Source organism: Artemia sp. Qi Xiang Cuo, chromosome 16, assembly GCF_049724085.1.
Source record: "Artemia sp. Qi Xiang Cuo chromosome 16, ASM4972408v1, whole genome shotgun sequence".
NCBI lineage: Eukaryota > Metazoa > Arthropoda > Branchiopoda > Anostraca > Artemiidae > Artemia > Artemia sp. Qi Xiang Cuo.
This window is the reverse complement of record NC_142809.1, coordinates 35,473,076-35,492,737: the sequence shown is the minus strand read 5'-3', so window position 1 is coordinate 35,492,737 and position 19,662 is coordinate 35,473,076. Positions and strand designations below refer to the sequence as shown.

Here is a 19,662-nt window from a genome sequence, read left to right as displayed (position 1 = left end):
TGTAAGAATTTTAGGAATGACAATGTGTTGTTTCAGTAAGGTTGTTTCATTAGGGCACAATCGCTTTTCAAGCAAGCTTTATTTGCTATTTTAACAAAAGTAATGGGACCAGGAGGAAAGAACTTACAGGAACCAGCTCAAATATCAAACTCTGAAAATCTGTGGACGTTTTATTCACCTTTCTCAAATACTTGTCCTTATTTAACATACTAAAGAAAGTTTCACCAAATTATTGTTTACCTTAATAAGGAAAATATTTACCGGTCAAAAAAATAAAGCTAATTTGTATTCCGCCAAGTTGATGGAATTATGTCCTTCTGGCTTTACATATTTGGTAATATATATTGAACTATTCAATATCTAAATTTAAAGTTCTTAAATTATTTTTCAGTGACATCTTTTTTTAGGTAGCTTCATCTACAACAGCCACTACGGTACTGAAATGTTTTTCTTCAAATGCAAATTTTTATGAGATAGCAGTAGCCTATGATGTTTTTGAAAGGAAGGCTAAGCCAGTAATAATTGCAAGTGAGTAGAGTTACCTTGGCAACCTTTATTCTCTTAAGGATTCGTGGCTCTACTACAGTATTCTCCCTTCGGTAGCTTCTTTTGAATGAGTGATGGAGAAAAGCAAGATGTTCATTCACGTAATTCTTAAAATTTGACTTATCTTTCTACAGTTATATCTTCTTTAACATTGATTTTTACGATTCTGTGTGTTTTATTTCTTAGTGATTAGTGGTAATATTACAATAATTCACTGTAAGTCAAAATTTAACAATAGCCTGCCAAAGGCTAATCTTGCAAGGGAATGCTGTGATAGTAATGACAGAAAAAGTAATAATAAATAGTGCAAAACAAATAGTACCAGTGGTTTATTTTTGGTTCTTATCTTTACGAACCAAAAATAAGCGTTTATCTTTATGGGGGCAACATTGTATTATATCATTTTACTCTTCGAGGCCCGGGGGAGGTAAGGAATTTTGATATTCGAAGCCCAGGCAAAAAACTTACTGTTTTTTGGTGAGAACCAGACGAAGAACGTTCCTGCCCGACACCAATGTACACTTTGATATGTCGGTTGAATCTTCCCCGGCGATTTTCAGCCAGTATCTGTCCCATCTCCTACCATATCTACAGAAGCCTCCCCATGACTCATGGTCCTCCTTGAATTTTTGTTAAACCTTTTTCATCTGTCTCCCCCGATGTCGTCTCCAGGATGGTACTGGGTTGCAGATAAGGACGTTTCGACATATCGCAAGTTTGGTTTCGCGCGCTGTCTGGCCGAGAATTTGAGATGACATCTTTTGATGGTAGAGGTTAGCTCTTCAGTCTGGCCACAGCGGCCTCTTACTTTGCTATTAGAAATTCTAGACCATCTGCTAATCCGGAGTATATAGCAAAGGCAGCGGCAATCGAAAGCGTCCAAAGATTTAGCTTTTACAGCCATTAGCGGTCATGTCTCGCAGGTGTACAGAAGCACAGTTCGCACGGATGCTGTGTAGACTCTGACTTCGGTCTTTGTTGAGATATCACGTCTGGCCCATAGTGCCTTTTTTTAGACTGGTAAAAAAATCCCCAAGCGCTAGAATCCAAGACTCCAGGCTCTTACATACGAGTGATATTTTTATAAGAAAGCATCTGAGCCTGGTGGTAGATCAACCTGGGGCAGTGGCGAATCAGTAGGGGTCATATTCTGAAATTCAAGTCATTTATACATTCAGAAATTTCAAGAATTTTTAAAGTAAGAGACAATGAAGGCAGAACTTCCCTTTATTTCAGACATATATATTCAGTATTTTGTATTTTGACTTCCACCTTTCATCATGATAAACTTCTTATCCACTCTTATAATGATGAGTTGAAATTAATTACGTTGGTGCTTACAGGGAGATTTCTCTATAAAGAGGATCTCCAGCTTAAGGACTTAATCAGTGGGGTGGGGGGATAGGCCTCTCCAATCCCCAGAATCATAAAGTGTCTTGAATTTTTGTACACTTCTTGTTCCAGTTATGAAAGACTTTTTCATTGTGTCCCTCCCCAAACAATTCTGAGGCATGGGAAGTGGGAGGTGTCTGGTGTCCCGACCCCAGCTAAGGTTTTTATATATGTCGTCTATACTTTGTTTGGTGTATTGACCCCCATCTATGACATTTGTTTTTTTTATGTACTAGCTATATTTCGTTTTCTTTTTATTTATCCTTCAGAAGGCAACTATTATCTTCTTCTTTTAACGATCAGCAATTTTCTTGCAGAAATTGAACGAAAAAAAGATGAGTCAGGTGCTGAATCTGAACAATTACTTTTTACGCCTGCCGATCCTGCTTCCGAGGAATCATCGCCTGAAGAAGTATCAACAGAACTGTCAAAAAGACCTGGACTGACACCAGAAGGGTTTCAACGACTCAAGCATTCAGCCAGTGTTATTGAACGAATGCTCAGTCAGTCAATGTTTGATGATCTTGCTCAAGGTAAGATGAATCAAAAGTGTACCCTCTATTTATCATTAATGTATACTTTTCTTGGCCTTCGAAATTGTCTTGTTAGCCTCTAAGCCTACTCTAAATTGACAAAATGAAAAGTAGTGATTGGCCATGGCTCCTTTCAATTAAGAATATATGATTTTTAGACGAAAAATATGAAATTTATGTGGTTGAGTCAAAAGGCTAGAAGGACAGCAGATAACAGGCTAGAAAGTCTACCACTAATTAGCAAGAATTCAAAATCTAAGGGTTATGTATTTCAATTTTGGTACATTTAGAGGTCGAAAACATATAAGTAAGCATTACTGCTTATGGATGTCTTACTGTGTCTTCAGTTCTCTCTCTAAGCTTCTTGTTCTCTGGTAAACATGCATTAGTCTCTCAATAACGTCTTGGAAAGAATAGGGTTGATATTTTGATTATGGTAGGAAGTGGAATAACTCTCGCCTAACCACATATAAAATTTAGTCTATTGTAATTAATTGCAATTACTTATTAAATAAGCACAATTATTGTGCTCTATTGATTACTGTTTGAATAGTGTTGGCCTTCCTTGTGGAAATTGAAAGGGCTAGTGCCCTTTTAATAGTCAAAAGTGATTGGAGGAAAACTAACACCCCTGCCACGCCCAGCATTTCCCCAAACACAAAAAAAAATTTGAGATTAAGGCTGTAAGTTATGCCCTGGGGGCATATAAGGTTTTTATAGAAAGTGTTGTCGTAAAAACTTCAAAAAGGGTTCTTTCGATTGGAAATTGAGAGGGATATTATTCTTAGTCAAAAGTAATCAGAGGAAGAATCCCCCCACGCCCATCATTTCCCCAAATATTTCCGATCAACATTTTGATAAGGTCATTTTGTTCGACGTAGTTGAAAGGTATGGAAATTATGTCTTCGAGGATGACAACACTCCCCCCATACCTTCAGGACAAGGGTTGTAAGTTATTCCCTTGGAGCATATAAGGTTTTTATAGAAAGTTTTGTTGCAGAATCTTCAAAAAGGACTTGGAAGGATTTGATTGGAAATTTAGACTACTGGTGCCTTTTTTATTAGTCGAAAGGGATCAGAGGGAAAATGCCCCCTCCCCCCTCATGCCTATCATTTCCCCAAACACTTTCAATCAAAGTTTTTATTTAGCCATTTTGTTCAGCCTATCAGAAAGCTCTAGAAATTATGTCTGAGGATAACAGATCCCCCCAGCCCTCAGGACAACGGTTGTAAGTTATGCTCTGAGGACATATATGGTTTTTTATAGAAAGTGTGGTCGTATAAACTTCGGAGGGGGGCTCATTGAATTTTTAATAAGACGCTCTAAGGCTCTTTTTAAGAGTCAAAGTGATCAGAGGGCAGCTACCCCCTCCCCCTTCACACACGTCGTATTTTCCCCAAATGTGTCTAATAGAAATTTTGAGAAAGTCATTCTATTCAAAATAGTCGAAATATCATGTAACAAGGCTTTTGGGGTTGGAAAAAAACCCAGAGATTAGGGGCAAGGGTTGTTGGTTATAACCCAGGGGTTATTTAAGGTTTTTTATGGAAAGGATGGCTGTTTAACTTCAGAAGAGGTTCAGTCTTTCTCTCTGAAAAAAGACTATGTGAATACAAAACGAACAGAAATTAATCAAAAAAACTTGTTGCATAAAGTAAGTTTTTCAAAAAAAAAAATTAATGAACTCCATTATACCAAAAATGAACAAAAATAGAATCAAATAATCTACCAAGCATACAAAAACCACAAATCAGTATCAATAAATAAATAAAACCCAAAACAAACAGAAATTAAAATAAGTCAAACTCAAAACGAGCAGAAATTAATCTGAGTAGGGTTCTAAACCCTATGCTTTCTAAAAGCCAGAATATAATTTGTACTTTACTGAAAAAAATTCTGTTAAATGTTTTCACTTTTATAACTTTAAGAAATAAAAATTAATTAATATTTTAAGGAATAAATGTAAAGAATAAATGAAAGTAATTGGAGGGTAACTAACCCCCCTCTCACGCCCACCATTCCCCCGAACACCTGCCAACAAAATTTTGAATTAGCACTTCGTATCGAAGGGGTTGTCGTAGAAACTTCGCAAAGGGTTCATTCGATTGTAAATTGGAATGGCTAGTGCCCTTTTTAATAGTCGTAAGTGATTGGAAGGCAGCTAACACCCCTTCCACGCCCATCATTTTCCAAAACACATCCAATCAAAGATTTTTTTCAGTAAATTCATTTGAATTTTTTTTTCAGTAAAGTACAAATTATATTCTGGTTTTTAGAAAGGATGGGGTTTACAACCCTACTCATATTAACGATGAACGATGTGCATACAATGATGTTTTCACAAAGTATTATTACAACACTACTCATATTAACGATGATCGATGTACATAGAACGATGTTGCACAATGTATTATTAAAGCGCTACTCATATTAACGATGAACGATAAGATCTGAGTATCCAACCCAGAATAATCTGAATCTACATCCCTATAAAACCGTACACAGAACGATGTTGGCACAACATATTTTTTTTTTTTTTTTTTTTGGTTTTGGCCCGGAAACTTCTTATCGAAGGAGTTGTCGTAGAAAATTCGAAAAGGGCTCATTCAATTGGAAATTGAAATGGCTAGTAGCCTTTTATAATAGTCGAAAGTGATTGGAAGGCAATTAACACCCCTTCCACGCCGACCATTTTCCCAAACACATCCAATCAAAATTTTTATATAGCCATTTTGTTCAACGTAGTTGATTTAGAAATTATGTTTATGAGGAGGACACACCCCCCACAGCCCTAAGGGCAAGGGTTGCAAATTATGCCCTGGTGGAATATAAAGTTTATAAGAAAGAGTTGCCGAAGAAACTTTAAATAAGGCTCATTCGATTCAAAATTCAAAGGGCTAGTGCCCTTTTTCATAGTCGAAAGTGAGTGAAGGGCAACTAACCCCCCTCTCACGCCAACCTTTTCCCCAAACACATCCAATTAAAATTTTGGGATAGCCATTTGTCGATTACGAAAGTTCTGGAAACTAGGTCTTGAGGATGACAATCCCCCAGAGCCCTCAAGGCAAGGGTTGTAAGTTGTAACCTGGGGGCATATAAGGTTTAATAGAAAGTGTTTTCGTAGAAACTTCAAAAAGGGATCATTTGATTGGAAATTGAAATGGCTAATGCTCTTTTTAATGGTTTGCATGTAATGGTTTGAAAACGTCACTCATATGGCAACTTTAAAAGACTGAGGAAAATTTATTGGCTTAGTTAGATTCGTTTGCTCATTTTTCCCATGATGATGGCACTACCTCGATTTCTTTTCTTTTTATTCTTCTACAATTCCATCTTTTCATTCTTTGGCTCGTGTTTTATTTTGTTAAATTTCAGCATGCTTAGAGTTATATTAATGTCAACTGTGACAACAATTGTTAAACGATGTGTCGATAAGTGATTAAATGTTTTTTTGTCCGTGTACCACAAATAACTATGCTTTTCGGGGGGAATTTTTTAAACATATCCAACACTAAAAATGTTTTTCTTGGTAAATATAGAGTTGAAAAAATTTCGAACAAAGTTTGAAAAAAAATTCTTAGAAAACACAGAGTTGAAACACTAAAAATATTTTTATTGAAAAATACAGAGTTGAAAAAGAATTAAAAAAAAGCTACTGATTTTTCAAAGGATTTTAACTTTAATTAACTACTTCTTGCTTCAAGAATATAATTTTTCATTTATGGATGAGGCTTCCTATTGAAAAAGTCAAGATGAATTGAAAGAAACATATATTCGAAAATCATTTTGCACTTAATTCCTCCGCTCTCTCAGAGCTTTGTCGCTTTCTTTAAAGTTTAAATGAGCCATAAATCAATTGTAATACGAGAGATGCTGTAGACAAAGTGATAAAAGAAGAACACTGCGGTTTTAGAAAGGTTAGAAGATGTGTCGACCAAATTTTCCCTCTTAGGTTAATAATTGAGGAGTGCTTGAGTTATCAAACACCTTTGGTCCTCAGTTTTATAGATTATAAGCAAGCGTTCAATTCTGTTTATAGGAGAGCTTTAGCAAAGGTCTTATACTTGAATGGTATACCAGCAAATACATTAAAGTGATTAGTGCTATGTACGAGAATAAAACTGCTATGGTTAGGAAATGAGTTTAGCAGCTGGTTTCGTATTTAATCAGGAGTTAAGCAGGGTTGTGTTCTATCTTCCTTTATATGGATTATTTTGATAGACTGTGTCTGAAGGGGCACAGGAAAGGCAATTAGAGACCACGGGATCAAATGGGAAGGAAGAAATAACCTGGACTTAGATTATGCTGAAAAATTAAGTATCCTAGATATAAGTGTAAGAAAAATGAATGAAGTTTTGGATGTTTTGTGAGTTTAGGGTGCTAGAATAGGTTTGAAAATTAATGTTAAGAAGACTAAGTCGCTAAGGCTAGGAATAAGTGAAGATGAAAATGAGACGTTGGGTAGCGAAAAGATTGATCAGGTGGTCAGCTTCCCTTACCTTGGTAGTATTCTTAGTAAAGACGGTGGGAGTAGTGAAGATATTAAAAATAGAATAGCCAGGGCTCAGGGTGTTTTCTCACAGTTGGAAAAAAGTTTGGAAGAATAGGAAGATAAGTTTGCAAACAAAGATTAGAATATTGGAAGCCACAGTGATGACAGTGGTCAAATATGGTTCTGAAGAATGGGTGCTCTAAAAAGCGGATGAAGATTTGCTATATGTTTTCCAGAGAGATTGCCTAAGGATTGTACTGGGTACCCGGCTGACTGACAGTATTTGAAACAGTAACCTGTAAGAAAAGTGTGGTTCAATCCCGCTTTCTAGGACTATAATGAGAGAAAGGTAGAGATCGCTTTGATACGTTTTGCGGATGAAGTATGACAGATTGTTGAAAATTGTCCTTTTTGGTCAACAGTCTAGGGCTAAACGGAAACCAAGTCGTCCGCGATTGGGGTGGGAAGATGTCATAAAGAAAGACTTAAGGGACATGGGAACTCCCTGGGAGGGTGTAAAGAGGGAGGCTTTGAATAGATTGGGATGGAGGAGGAGCGTGTGTAGCTGCGTTAACCTAAGGCTGCTTGGTGCTGCGGTGAGTTGTTAGTAGTAGTAGTGTTTTTAAACAAAAAATATGAGTTCACAAAAAATGTATATAGGGGAATAGCTCTGGTATTCTAATATTAAATGAATTTTCTTTTTCCGTTAAATTTAGCGTTTGTTAGATCATGATTAGATTTGACTTTGTTTGTGTTTTTCTGAAGCAAAGGTGAAACAAAATGTATATAAATAACCAGTAAGAGCTTAAAGTCAAACATATAGTAGATATAAACGAAGGAAATAAAACTATCGAAAAGCTAGGAAAAAAAATCCTGCAGTCAGTAGGCACAAGGGAGAAATAAACAAGAAAAAAAGAAGAAATTTACACTTATTAGTTGCTTAACCAAACAAGAACATTTATTTTTAGATCTCAGATATTTTGAAGACGCAGCAGACTATTTCAGAGAAAATGAAGGAACACTGTTACCCTTATGGAGGTTTGTAATACCAACTGATGCTGTTCGAGGAATAAAAACTAACTCATCTGGAACATGTGTGCGGTCTCTAGTCTGGAATCCGAAGTACTTTGATCTTTTTGCAGTTGGGTTTGGGTCTGGTATGATCAAACGACTTTTTACTGGTTTAGTCGTTCAGTTAAGGATTTTATTTTTTAAAGTAGCAGGAAATACTAATGACAGTAAGGACAAAAAAGATATAAAACTTTGTAGACAATATTGAAGTGTTGTCTCAAATTTTAATCGTTGGTTTTGGGTCTGGTAAGACAACAAAAATTACTTATTAAGCTATTCAACAATAGAAATGATTGGATATAATCAGTTGCGCGTGGGAATTTCATTTGTGAAATGCAAAAAAAGAAGTTAAGTATCGTAAATAAAGTTCTTTGTAAGTATCATTACAAAAGATAAGAACAGCTTTTTTGCTATATTAAAATTACACCTTTGCGGCTGCTAAGGGTTCTTGGCTGTTAAGGAATTATTTCTCTGCATTACCTTTTTTTTAGTGTTTTGAAGTTGGTTTCTGGCAATAGATTTTAGGCCTATTATTATTATTATTTTTTTTTTTAGTTTGGAGAAAATGCAACAAACCTTAGAGAAATAAATCTCAGATCTGAACACATCCCAGACAGTAGTACTAATGCATACGAAATTTTTTTTGGGGAATTGGGGCTAAATATATTTTCTAAATTTTGGGGAGAGTGATTTTTTTTATCATTTTTTTCAATGAAATACCAACAAAAATGGTATTTTCTAGGAAAATACAAAGGAAGTTAATTTTGAAAATATATCAAGGAGTGGCAAAAATCTAAGGGGTGCAAATTCCCCATAGAGTCTCCTGTCCTATTGGTGCCATTAATCTTTGGACAGGAGTGTAACCGCTTTTTACAATTGCTAAGATTTATTTAACTCAGGTATTTGTGAATATTTGGAGTTGAGGCGTGTAAATCTTCTCCCCATTCCTCTTTTTGGTTTTCCTTTTTTGGTTTAAATTAACCCTAACTGATTATCCGTATTAGTAAAATTCAATTAAGAATAGGCATTTTATGAGATTGATTGTGTGTTAACAAAGTATTGTCAGAGAAGCGATCATGCTTGGATACCCAGTTTGTATCCTTTAACAGTGGGAATTGTAAGTTTTATTCTCGATTTTAGGCTATATAGAATTTTATGAGTGTTGAATTTTGCAAGATGCTGCTTCCTGTTTTAATCCCCTATCCAGATACCGCCGTCTGATTGAGTCTGAAATAAATAAATTTAAAGTAAAATTCATTTTACAGAGACATGCAGGTTGTGCATGCCTAATTAATGTTTTAAGTGGGAACTAGTAGCTAAAGGTTGCAGATTACAATCACTTTTCCATGATTAATATGCTCTTAATAAGTTTTCTCACTTTATTTCCACTTGGATGCTTCTTTTAAAACAAGATAAATACATAAAAGCTGCATAAAACTAATTATTCTGGGATAGTCCCATCTGCTCTTATTCTATTCCATTTATTACGGTACTTTGACTACATGGTAATGAATATCCCAACACTTATTGCTGGAATTTACAGAGGTGATGGATCATTGACCACTTTTTATTTTATAAGTGACTAACAAACGTTTTATATTCTAGAGGAACCTGATTTTGATGGAGGTGGACTAGTGTGTTTATATAGCCTTAAGAATGCTTTCCATCCAGAAAAAGTATTCAAGTTTCCAGTAGGAGTGACATCCCTTGACTTCCACGCGAAAAGACCGTACTTGCTGGGAGTTACAACGGAAGATGGCTCTGTATACATATATAGTTTACATTCAAAATTGTCCGGTTTACTCTATGAAAGCTCTGGACTTATTTCGAAAGATTCGTCCAATATAAATCAGGTACAACATTATTTTTTTTTTTTTTGCATTGAGGAATTGTTTAACAATATCCTTTTAATATATCTACGTTTAACAATATCTACGAAATTTAAACATTTATTTTCATGAAATGAGCTGAAGTTAAATCAATTTCTCTAGTATGGGAAATTTTGACTTGCTACCAACATAAATGTATTGAAAAAGTGTTTCGATAAAGAGCTGCATGGTCATCACATCAATTACAATGGGGATGCAAAAACTAATCGGCAGCTCAATTTGCTTCCAGTCTCTTACCCATTTCTTGGCTCTAATACAACGTTCTTGCTTTTAGTATTGTTTTCACGCGGCAATGGGTCCAGAAAGGCCCGTTGCTTCTACAAACCATCAACAGTGACAGGGTTATTAGCGTGTGGTTTTTTAGATGGGGCTTGCTTATCTTTTTTCTCAGAGTTTTCCATTCGTAATAGTATGGTTTTCCCCAAAATATCTCCCTTTTGAAGACCCTACCTGCTAGCTTTGGGCTAGCAGGTAAGCAGTTGTCTTTCAAAAAAGGGGAGAGTCATCCACCACTTTTGAGTGATCAGCGACAGGTGGCACTTCCTCCTCAGAACCAGCACGAGCAAGAGAACCTTTTGTTACACATCCTGTTGCCCATCAAAGGATCCTTTTTTCTCCCTCGGTCACAGTAGACAGAATATACCAGTAAGATTATCGCAGATCATTTCTGGTCTTCGTGAACAAAAAGCTCCTCCCACTTATTTCTGCCTTAGCTTGTTTAGCCTGTTTCTGCATTAGCTTTATTTCCGTTTGTTTCAATGCACTTTGATGGAAACAGTCGGAAACAGACTAACCTGTATAGCATGTCTAACATGTTTATATCTGCCAAAACGTTCTCCGGAGCACTCGCACCCCGGTCCGGGTTTTTATAATGGGTGAGATAGAGAATGATCATACTGGATAATATATGAACTGTGGCCTCGGTCTACACTTCATAGGTCTAGGGGTATTGATTCCTCCCCATACCAAGCTTGATTTTGTTGGCTATCACTGGCTCTCAGGGACACTACGAGATGTCTGTTATAACTGCTTTATCCGCTATCTTTATTAGTGATGTAAATTCAAGGCAGACAGGGGTATGTGATTTGGCTGAACACTTTGCGTTTGTTTAATTTTTTATGTGGCAAAAAAAATTCTGAATTTAATTTGTGTGTACCACCAGAAGAATTTTGTCCTTAATTTCCTTCAACTCTAATTCAAGGCAAAACAAATTAAAATTTTAAATTATGCGTGCAAACAAGAGGAGAAATTTTAAGCTGCAAGCCAAATTTTCTTTCTTTTAAAATTTGATGATACATCTAAACAGGACAAAATGGAAATTGGAAGAAATTTAAAATGAAAATTCTAGAAAAAAATTTATTTTAAATGTGAACAGCAGGATTCCTCATACAAAAAAAAATTCTTCTCTTACATACCGAATGTATTACTATTACTATATTTGCTTCTTTTTCCTTGATTCGATATCGTTTTTCTCTTTTCCGTTTTGACCGATTTGATATGAAAAACTTTGAATTTGTTTTATATTGCCTCTGTTGTGTTTGCTTCGTTTTGAGTCCAGAAAGAAATGCAAGTTTGTAAACAAGAGTTTAGTATTAATCAAACATCATAAAATTTCCTTAATTCCCACTATTGCAATTTTAAAGGATCTCCATGCGTCTTTTCTTTAGGGTCGGAAAAAAAAATACAAAACTAAAGTAAATTTAAATGAAATACAGTGTATACAGTGAAATACACTTTTAAAAGATTTAAATGAAATAAAATATGTACTAGACCTGTGATAATTGCCAAGGTAATAGTCATATCATTAATTATTGTCCTTGCCGCCGATGGAAAAATTAACTTACATCAGTCTCGAAAAGAATCAACCATCATTGTGACTATTTAAGTCCTAATAGACTATTATGACATTATTAAAAAAAAATAAAAAAATTAGATATTAGTAGCATATTAGAAGTTTGTTTTAGATAAAATGGGTAGCCGACAAAATAGAATCGTGTCCAACTTTTGTGACCGTGAGCTTCAGTGGGGCAGTACATCTATGGCTCATTTCGCAGAAAAAGCTTGTCCAGTTATTGGTAGTTACACTACAATTCGACGGTCAGATTTCAGATGAGATCAATCGTCATGATATTCTAGGTAAGGTATATGATCAGTTTGGTTGCAAAACTACCGAAATAATATCAGTTATTCTGAAATATTGTAGAGCTTTAGTTTTGTATACTTTTTTTTTTAACTCGATCAACGAGATTTGGTTTCATTTTTGTTGGAGATTTTTTTGTAACATCTAATTTCTTTTTTATTTTACTATAATATGTAGCTGTTTCTTTCATAATCACGCTGTTTAAAGTACGTTTCATGAAAAACCTTATATTCTAATTTCGTTTATCCTTTGGCCTATTATATAGGCCTGCATTCATTTCAACAATAAATGAAGTGTAACAAAGTTCACAATATCTTTCTTTTTAATTTTGAAAAATTATATGGCTAGCATTGAATAATACATAATAAGATTCCATATTTGGCTGGTACATCGATAATTCATATTGAACTTTAGTTTTGTGTATATTTGTTAATTTATCTTAACTAGTTGATATTAACTATCGCTAAATAGCTCTATGGGGCATAAGTTTGAGAAAGTCGACATACTCCTTGCAAAAAAATTAGTTGTTTTGTGTAATTTGAAATTCAGATTCAGCGGAGCTACTGATAGCATTTCAAGAGAGGTGCTTGGGCTGGAAAAACCGTATTATTGACCCTTTGTTTTTAACTAAAAATTTTCTGTAGGACCATTGCTCCATCCTGTTTCTTCATTCATGAAAACGTTTCTTTATGAAGAAAATATATCAAACTAAAGCAAAAATTAAGACAAGGTATGGATTTTGTAAACAGTAAAGGAGATTAGAATAATTTCTGGAATATAAAATACACATACCTCTGTTACAGGGATCATTCTGATTTAAATGAGAATATTTTCCGTGGCTGTTTTCGCAAAAATTGTATCAGATTTTACCATATTTAAAAATTCTCAAGCTTATTTAGATGAAACCATAGTAATCTGTTTTGCAACTTATTTTCTTTTTTTAGTAAAATTGCAATTTTATATATTTTTTTCTATGAAGTCATGACCTTTGGCTTAGCAAATATATTGCAACTTATTAAATGTTTGTAAGTATTTAACAGTATCATAGTAAAGAACGGTGTGGCCACAATGTTTTTTTTTTTTGTTTTTTTTTTCTTTCTTCGACAGGCACTTCGTATCGAAGGAGTTGTCGTAGAAACTTCGAAAAGGGCTGATTCGATTTGAAATTGGAGTAGATAGTGCCATTTTTAATAGTCGAAAGTGATTGGAGGGCAACTAGACCCCCCCCACGCCCATCATTCCCCCAAACACATCCAATCAAAATTTTGAGATAGCCATTTTGTTCAGCGTAGTTGATTTTCAGATAGAAAATATGTTTTTGAGGAACAACCCTCGGGGCAAGGGTTTTAAGTTATGCCCTGAGGGCATATAAGGTTTTTATATAAGGCGTTGTCATAGAAACTTCGAAAAAGGCTCATTCGATTGGAAATCTAAAGGGCTAGTGCCCTTTTTAATAGTCGAAAGTGATTGGAGGGCAAGTCCCCCCCCCCGCCCAGCAGTCTCCCAAAGACTTCCCATGAAAATGGGGAGATAGTCATTTTGTTCAGCGCAGTTGATTTCCTAAAAGAAAATATATTTTTGAGGAGGACATTCCCCCACTACCCACGGGGCAAGGGTTTTAAGCTATGCCCTGGGGGCACGTAAGGTTTTATAGAAGACGTTGTCGTAGAAACTTTAAAAAAGCTTATTCGATTGGAAATTCAAAGGGCTAGTGCCCAATTTAATAGTTGAAAGTGATTAGAGGGCAACTAGCCCCCCCCCCTACGCACATCGTTCCCCCAAACACATCCAATCAAAATTTTGATATAGCCATTTTGTTCAGCGTAGTTGATTTCCAGATGGAAAATATGTTTTCGAGGAGGACAACTCCCCCACAACCCTCAGGGCAAGGGTTGTAAGTTATGCCCTGGGGGCATATAAGGTTTTTTTATAGAAGGTGTTGTCATAGAAACTTCGAAAAGGGCTTATTCGATTGGAAATTCAAAGGGCTAGCGCCCTTTAATAGTCGAAAGTGATTTGAGGGCAACTAACTCCCCCCCACGCCCATCATTCCCCAAACACATACAATCAAAATTTTGAGATAGCCATTTTGTTCAGTGTAGTTGATTTCCTGATAGAAAATATGTTTTTGAGGAGGACACTCCCTCACAACCCTCGGGGCAAGGGTTGTAAGTTATGCACTGGAGGCACGTAAGGTTTTTATAGAAGGTGTTGTCGTAGAAACTTCAAAAAAGGCTCGTTCGATTACAAATTCAAAGGTCTAGCGCGCTTTTTAATAGTTGAAAGGGATTGGATGGTAACTAACCCCCCTCTCACGCCCACCTTTTCCCCAAACACATCCAATCAAAATTATGTGATAGCCATTTTGTTCAACGTAGTTTTAAGTTCTGGAAGTTAGGTGTTTGAGGATGACAACCCCCTCAGAGCCCTTAGGACAAGGGTTGTAAGTTATGCCCTGGGGGCATATAAAGTTTTTACAGAACGCGTTGTCGTAGAAACTTCAAAAAATGGCTCATTCGATTAGAAATTGAAATGGCTTTTGCCCTTTTTAATAGTCGAAAGTAATTGGAAGGCAACTAACACCCCTTTTACACCCACCATTCCCACGAACACATCCAATCAAAATTTTGAGATAGCCATTTTGTTCCACGCAGTTAAAGTTCAGGAAATTATACCTTTGAGCAGGACACTCCCCCCACAGTCTTCAGAGCAAGGGTTATAAGTTATACCCTGGGGGCATATAAGTTTTTATTGAAGTCTTTGTCGTAGAAACTTGAAAAAGGGCTCATTCGATTAGAAATTCAAAGGTATAGTGCCCTTTTTAATTGTCAAAAGTGATTTGAGAGCAAATAGCCCCCCTCTCTCGCCCACTATTTCCCCAAACACATCCAATCAAAATTTTTAGATAGCCATTTTGTTCAGTGTTGTAGATTTCCAAATAGAAATTATGTTTTTGAGGAGGACAATCCCCCACGGCCCTCAGGGCAAGGGTTGTAAGTTATGCCCTGGGGGCATCTAAGGTTTTTAATGAACGCGGCGTCGTAGAAGCTTGAAAATGGGCTCATTCGATTGGAAATCAAAATGGCTAGTGCCCTTTTTAATAGTCGAAAGTGATTGGAAGGCAATTAACACCCCTTCCACGCCCACCATTTTCCCAAACATATCCAATAAAAATTTTTTGATTGCCATTTTATTAGCCATTTTATTCCACGAAGTTTAAAGTTCAGGAAATTATAACTTTGAGCAGGACCCCCCCCCCCAGAGTCTTCAGGGAAAGGGTTATAAATTATACTCTGGGGTCATATAAGGTTTGTATTGAAATGTTTGTCGTAGAAAATTGAAAAAGGGCTCATTCGATTGGAAATTCAAAGGGCTAGTGCCCTTTTTAATAGTCAAAAGTGATTGGAGAGCAACTAACCCCCTCTCACGCCCACCATGTCCCCGAACACGTCCAATCAAAAATTTGAGATAGCCATTTTGTTCCAAGGGTTTTGTGCCAGTTGGGCTCAAAACCCCTATGCCTTCCCAAGGCCAGAACATAATTTGCACTTTACTGAAAAAAAATACGAACGAATGTACATTTTCAGTTTAATAGACATATACTGATATTTAGTAATCAAAATCTTAATATTATTTGATTTATTAAAGTTATAAAAGTAAAAGCATTTATATTTTTTTCAGTAAAGTGCAAATTACGTTCTGGCCTTGGGAAGGCATAGGGGTTTTGAGCCCAACTAACCTGACAAGTATGTTTCCAATAAGAGAGTCATGCATACTCCTGCCATTTACCCGTGCCCCAGCCATTTAAACATTTGCCTCTCAATTACTTGGACGATCTGTCTTGGCTTTTCTCTGTCTACAATTACCCAGCGTTTTGATGCAACCTATGCAACCTATTGCAAAATACTTGATAACTTCAATTCAAAATGGGTTTAGGGTTTCATTTATTTATCGATGCTGATTTGTGGTAGTTTCACGCTTGGTAGATTGTTTGATTTTATTTTTGCTCATTTTTTGTTTAATGGAGTTCTTTACTTTTCTTTGAAAAACTTCTTTCGTGGAAAAGTTTTTTTAATTAATGAAAAGTAAGCTCGAAAAGATGCGATAACTTTGCTTGGCTACACTGGCTTCAATTCAAAAAATGTATAGGCGTGGGAAGGACGAAATTTGATGTTTAAATTCTGGGATATACTTTTGTTGATTTCAGTGAAAATACCAAAAAACAGCATTTTTCAATGAAAATAAAATATTGGGGGCAAATCCCACCCCCTGTCCCTCTCCCTCTACCGACTCCAGTTGACGCACCTGTTTGACTACCCTGTTTTCCTTCAGGCTTACCTAGGCGTCTTAGGTAAACTTTCTAATTTTAATCTAGCCTTCATTTTTACCAGATTTCGTTAATAGTATCTATAAATGGGTTCCAGAACTCAATTATTACTCTTGGCTTTTAATTATTTGTTGTTAGCTTCAGCCTAAAAGGGCGGAAAACATCATAATTAGGCTCTAAAATTCTAATAATCAAGAAGTTCGTGATAACAATATATATTTAAGGAGCCAGTCGGCCCAATAATAACCGAAATCTATAAAAAGAAATTTTGATAACAATATCAAAAGAAATGTCGTTTATGCGAATTCCAAATGTGTAAACAATTTCAAGTTTTTGCTACCCATCAAAATCTACAAGTTTGATATTTTAAAGTGGTATGGAGGAAACACTCCCAAGAAGTCAAGTAATCTCAATCAAAATACACCGTCAGATACAGCGTATCAGAGAATCCTCCTTGAGAGGTTTCAAGCTTCTCTCTACAAAAATTTTGTGTTTTTTAGTAGAACAAAAATCACGAATGTGTGTTTTTTTTTCTTTTTCTCCCCCGGGCGATCGTATCGAACGAAAAAAAAAATATGTTTCTCCTACTATCTCTTTTTTCTGTGAATTTGGTTAGAAAAAAGACTGCTTAGGTTTCGCAATCCTATTGTAGAAAATAATCTTATTGAATTATAAATAATTATTTATTAAAATAAACGCATGGCAAAGGTTTTCATTCAACAAGGTAATTTACATTTTTGTCTTTCATAGTTTGTAGGCATCAGCTTTGGCGAGACTTTTTTGAAGGACTTAGGGCATACCTTAGGAAGTTAAATAATTATAGACGGTTTATAGGGAAAATGAAGGAATTTTTTAGTCTCAAGATGTAGGGAAGAGAGAGAATACAGACCTAAATACCTCTTTTTACATGCTTAAAACAATCTAGATTACCCATGCATTAAAAAAATTTGAATTCCATCTTAATATTGTTGCAAATGGTGACGAAAATCCACCCAAATTCACAATATTGACATTTTATTCATATATGTAGGTAGCTGTAGTTGTGTGTCTGTTCATCCGCGCGATTCAAGCTTGATAATAGTTGGAACAACCGAAGGACTAATATATTTCATAAGCCTTGAGTCTGATGTAACACCTTCGAAACCCTACTTAGGGCATCATCTTCCAATTACAAGCCTACAGTGGAATCCATTTCATATCAATTTTTTTGCAACAACTTCCTATGATTCCTCTTTAAAAATTTGGGATAACAAGCAAAGGTGTAGTATATTGTTTCGTTTATATCAATACTTTCTTCCTCTTTGCCTTAGTGAAGAAGGAAAATTCTGAAAGCAAATGAACGTACTCTGCTCTCATAATTTTTCTGCGAAAGTGGGGCTCAAAGTAGACCACTTTTAACCTTTCAGTAGTTCGGAATTTAGTTTTTTCTTTCCCAAATGAACTCTGGGTCATAGCTGCAACAACATGATAACATATGTGTTACTAAAAGAGCAAAAAGGGTTTAAAACCTCTAAAAACATCCATATTGTTGCATCATGGTTGTCGATAGATCTCACCCTAGCAAAGGACAAACCACGGCCCGTAGTAAAAAAAAAAAAAAAAAAATACCCTGAAGCCAACTAAAAACGGCATTGGGTCAAAACACAAAGTTCACCACTTGGCCGGTGCACTTCACCATTGTACCCACCTTGGCCGGAAACCCTGTACAGGAAACTTACAGTCCCTTGGCTTGAACATCAAGGACAATCTCTTTCATGCCATGGGAATCACTATCAGTGTCCACGTTTTTCCGTTTTGCATTCTCCACAGCTAAGGGGGCACTAAAACATCATTGGGAGCTGTTTAAGGGAGTATGTTTAAAGAAAATTGCTACATCTACTCGATTTTATAATTAACAAAACAATGTTTAAAATAAAATCGCTTTTTTGGCAAAAAGTAGCATTTTGCACACAAGATGATGAATGGCACCATAATTATAGATTGCAACCATAAATGACTTACAAAATATACGATACAAGAGCTAGGCCATGCTCTGAAGAGGAAGCTGCAAATTGCAGAATGTGAAAGAAGATCAGTTGGAATGCATTAAAGGAAATAAGCCTAATATACTTTAAAGCCTGTCTTGGATAACAGCGATGAAAACTCAGTTCATTCCCTACTAGTTCCTGCTAAGGGAAAACCAAACAATTTTTTCTTTTCGTTACATTCGGTCATGAAATAGACCAGGGCTAGGATGAACCACTGCTCATACTAACCAAAAATTAATAACTTTTTGAGAATTTTCTTAATGGATGTTCGTGGTTGCAGCGGTAGCTGCAACCTAGTAAAAGACTAACACGTCCCATAATAACAAAAGAAATAGCCTGAAAACACTAAAAAGGGTGTCAAATCAAAACATAAAGTGCACCATTAGAATGCCCTGACAAAAAATTCCTTGACAGGAAATTTGCAGTTCCTTGGTTTCAACCACAAGGAAAATCCTATGGCTTGAAAAAAAACAAGGAAAGTCGCTGCAACCTAATAGATTCTAAATGGGAAGTATATTTTTTTCTGTTTTACGTTATTTTTCCTCCGTAGCTAGCTCGGCACTGGTAATTGAATAGTAATTGAAGTAATAAAGGAATCATTACATAGATGATTATTTTAATACATAAATCAAACAGTTCGTGTTAACGAACTGTGTAGTAAGAGTTGCTCGTCTCAATAGTAACCCAAATCCTAAATATTGAATTTTAATATCAACAGATACGTCAAAAGAATCGGATTTTTATGCTGATTTTAAATATATCAGTTTCAACAAGTTTACTTTTACCGATAAACAGTTACGAGTCTGAGAAAATTTGCCTTAATTTCAAAAAAGGGGAAAACACCCCCTAAAAGTCATGGAATTAATGAAAATCAATTCATCAGATTCAGCAGATCAAAGAACCTTACTGTGGAGGTTTAAAGCTTCTATCTGCAAAAATGTGGAATCTTGAATTTTTTGTCAGAAGAAATATCGCGGATGCGTGTTTTTTTTTTTTACCAGGGATGGTCGTATCGACCCAGTGGTCCTAGAATTTTGCAAGATGGCTCATTCAATCGGAAAATAAAGTTCTAGTGCCTTTTTAATTAAAAAACCAAAAATTTAAAAATAGAATCACTTTATACAAAAATTACATTAAGGTACTATAGCCCTTAGTACTGAAGTAATAAAAGGAATCATCATATACGTGATGATTTTAATTATATTCCTTAAGAAATAATCCTAAGTAAAAACTCCCCATACCGG

General features: G+C 35.6%; 1 protein-coding gene across 1 annotated transcript in view; it reads left to right on the top strand.

Moving 5' to 3' along the window:
- LOC148942838 (dynein axonemal intermediate chain 1) overlaps nt 1-19,662 on the top strand; it is a 49,750-nt gene that overhangs the window by 14,151 nt on the left and 15,937 nt on the right. The window contains exons 5-10 of the mRNA XM_089102372.1: nt 408-528; nt 2,256-2,471; nt 7,933-8,121; nt 9,641-9,888; nt 11,889-12,060; nt 17,422-17,650. Coding sequence (XP_088958498.1) covers nt 408-528; nt 2,256-2,471; nt 7,933-8,121; nt 9,641-9,888; nt 11,889-12,060; nt 17,422-17,650 — 1,175 coding nt within the window. The remainder of the gene's footprint in view (nt 1-407; nt 529-2,255; nt 2,472-7,932; nt 8,122-9,640; nt 9,889-11,888; nt 12,061-17,421; nt 17,651-19,662) is intronic.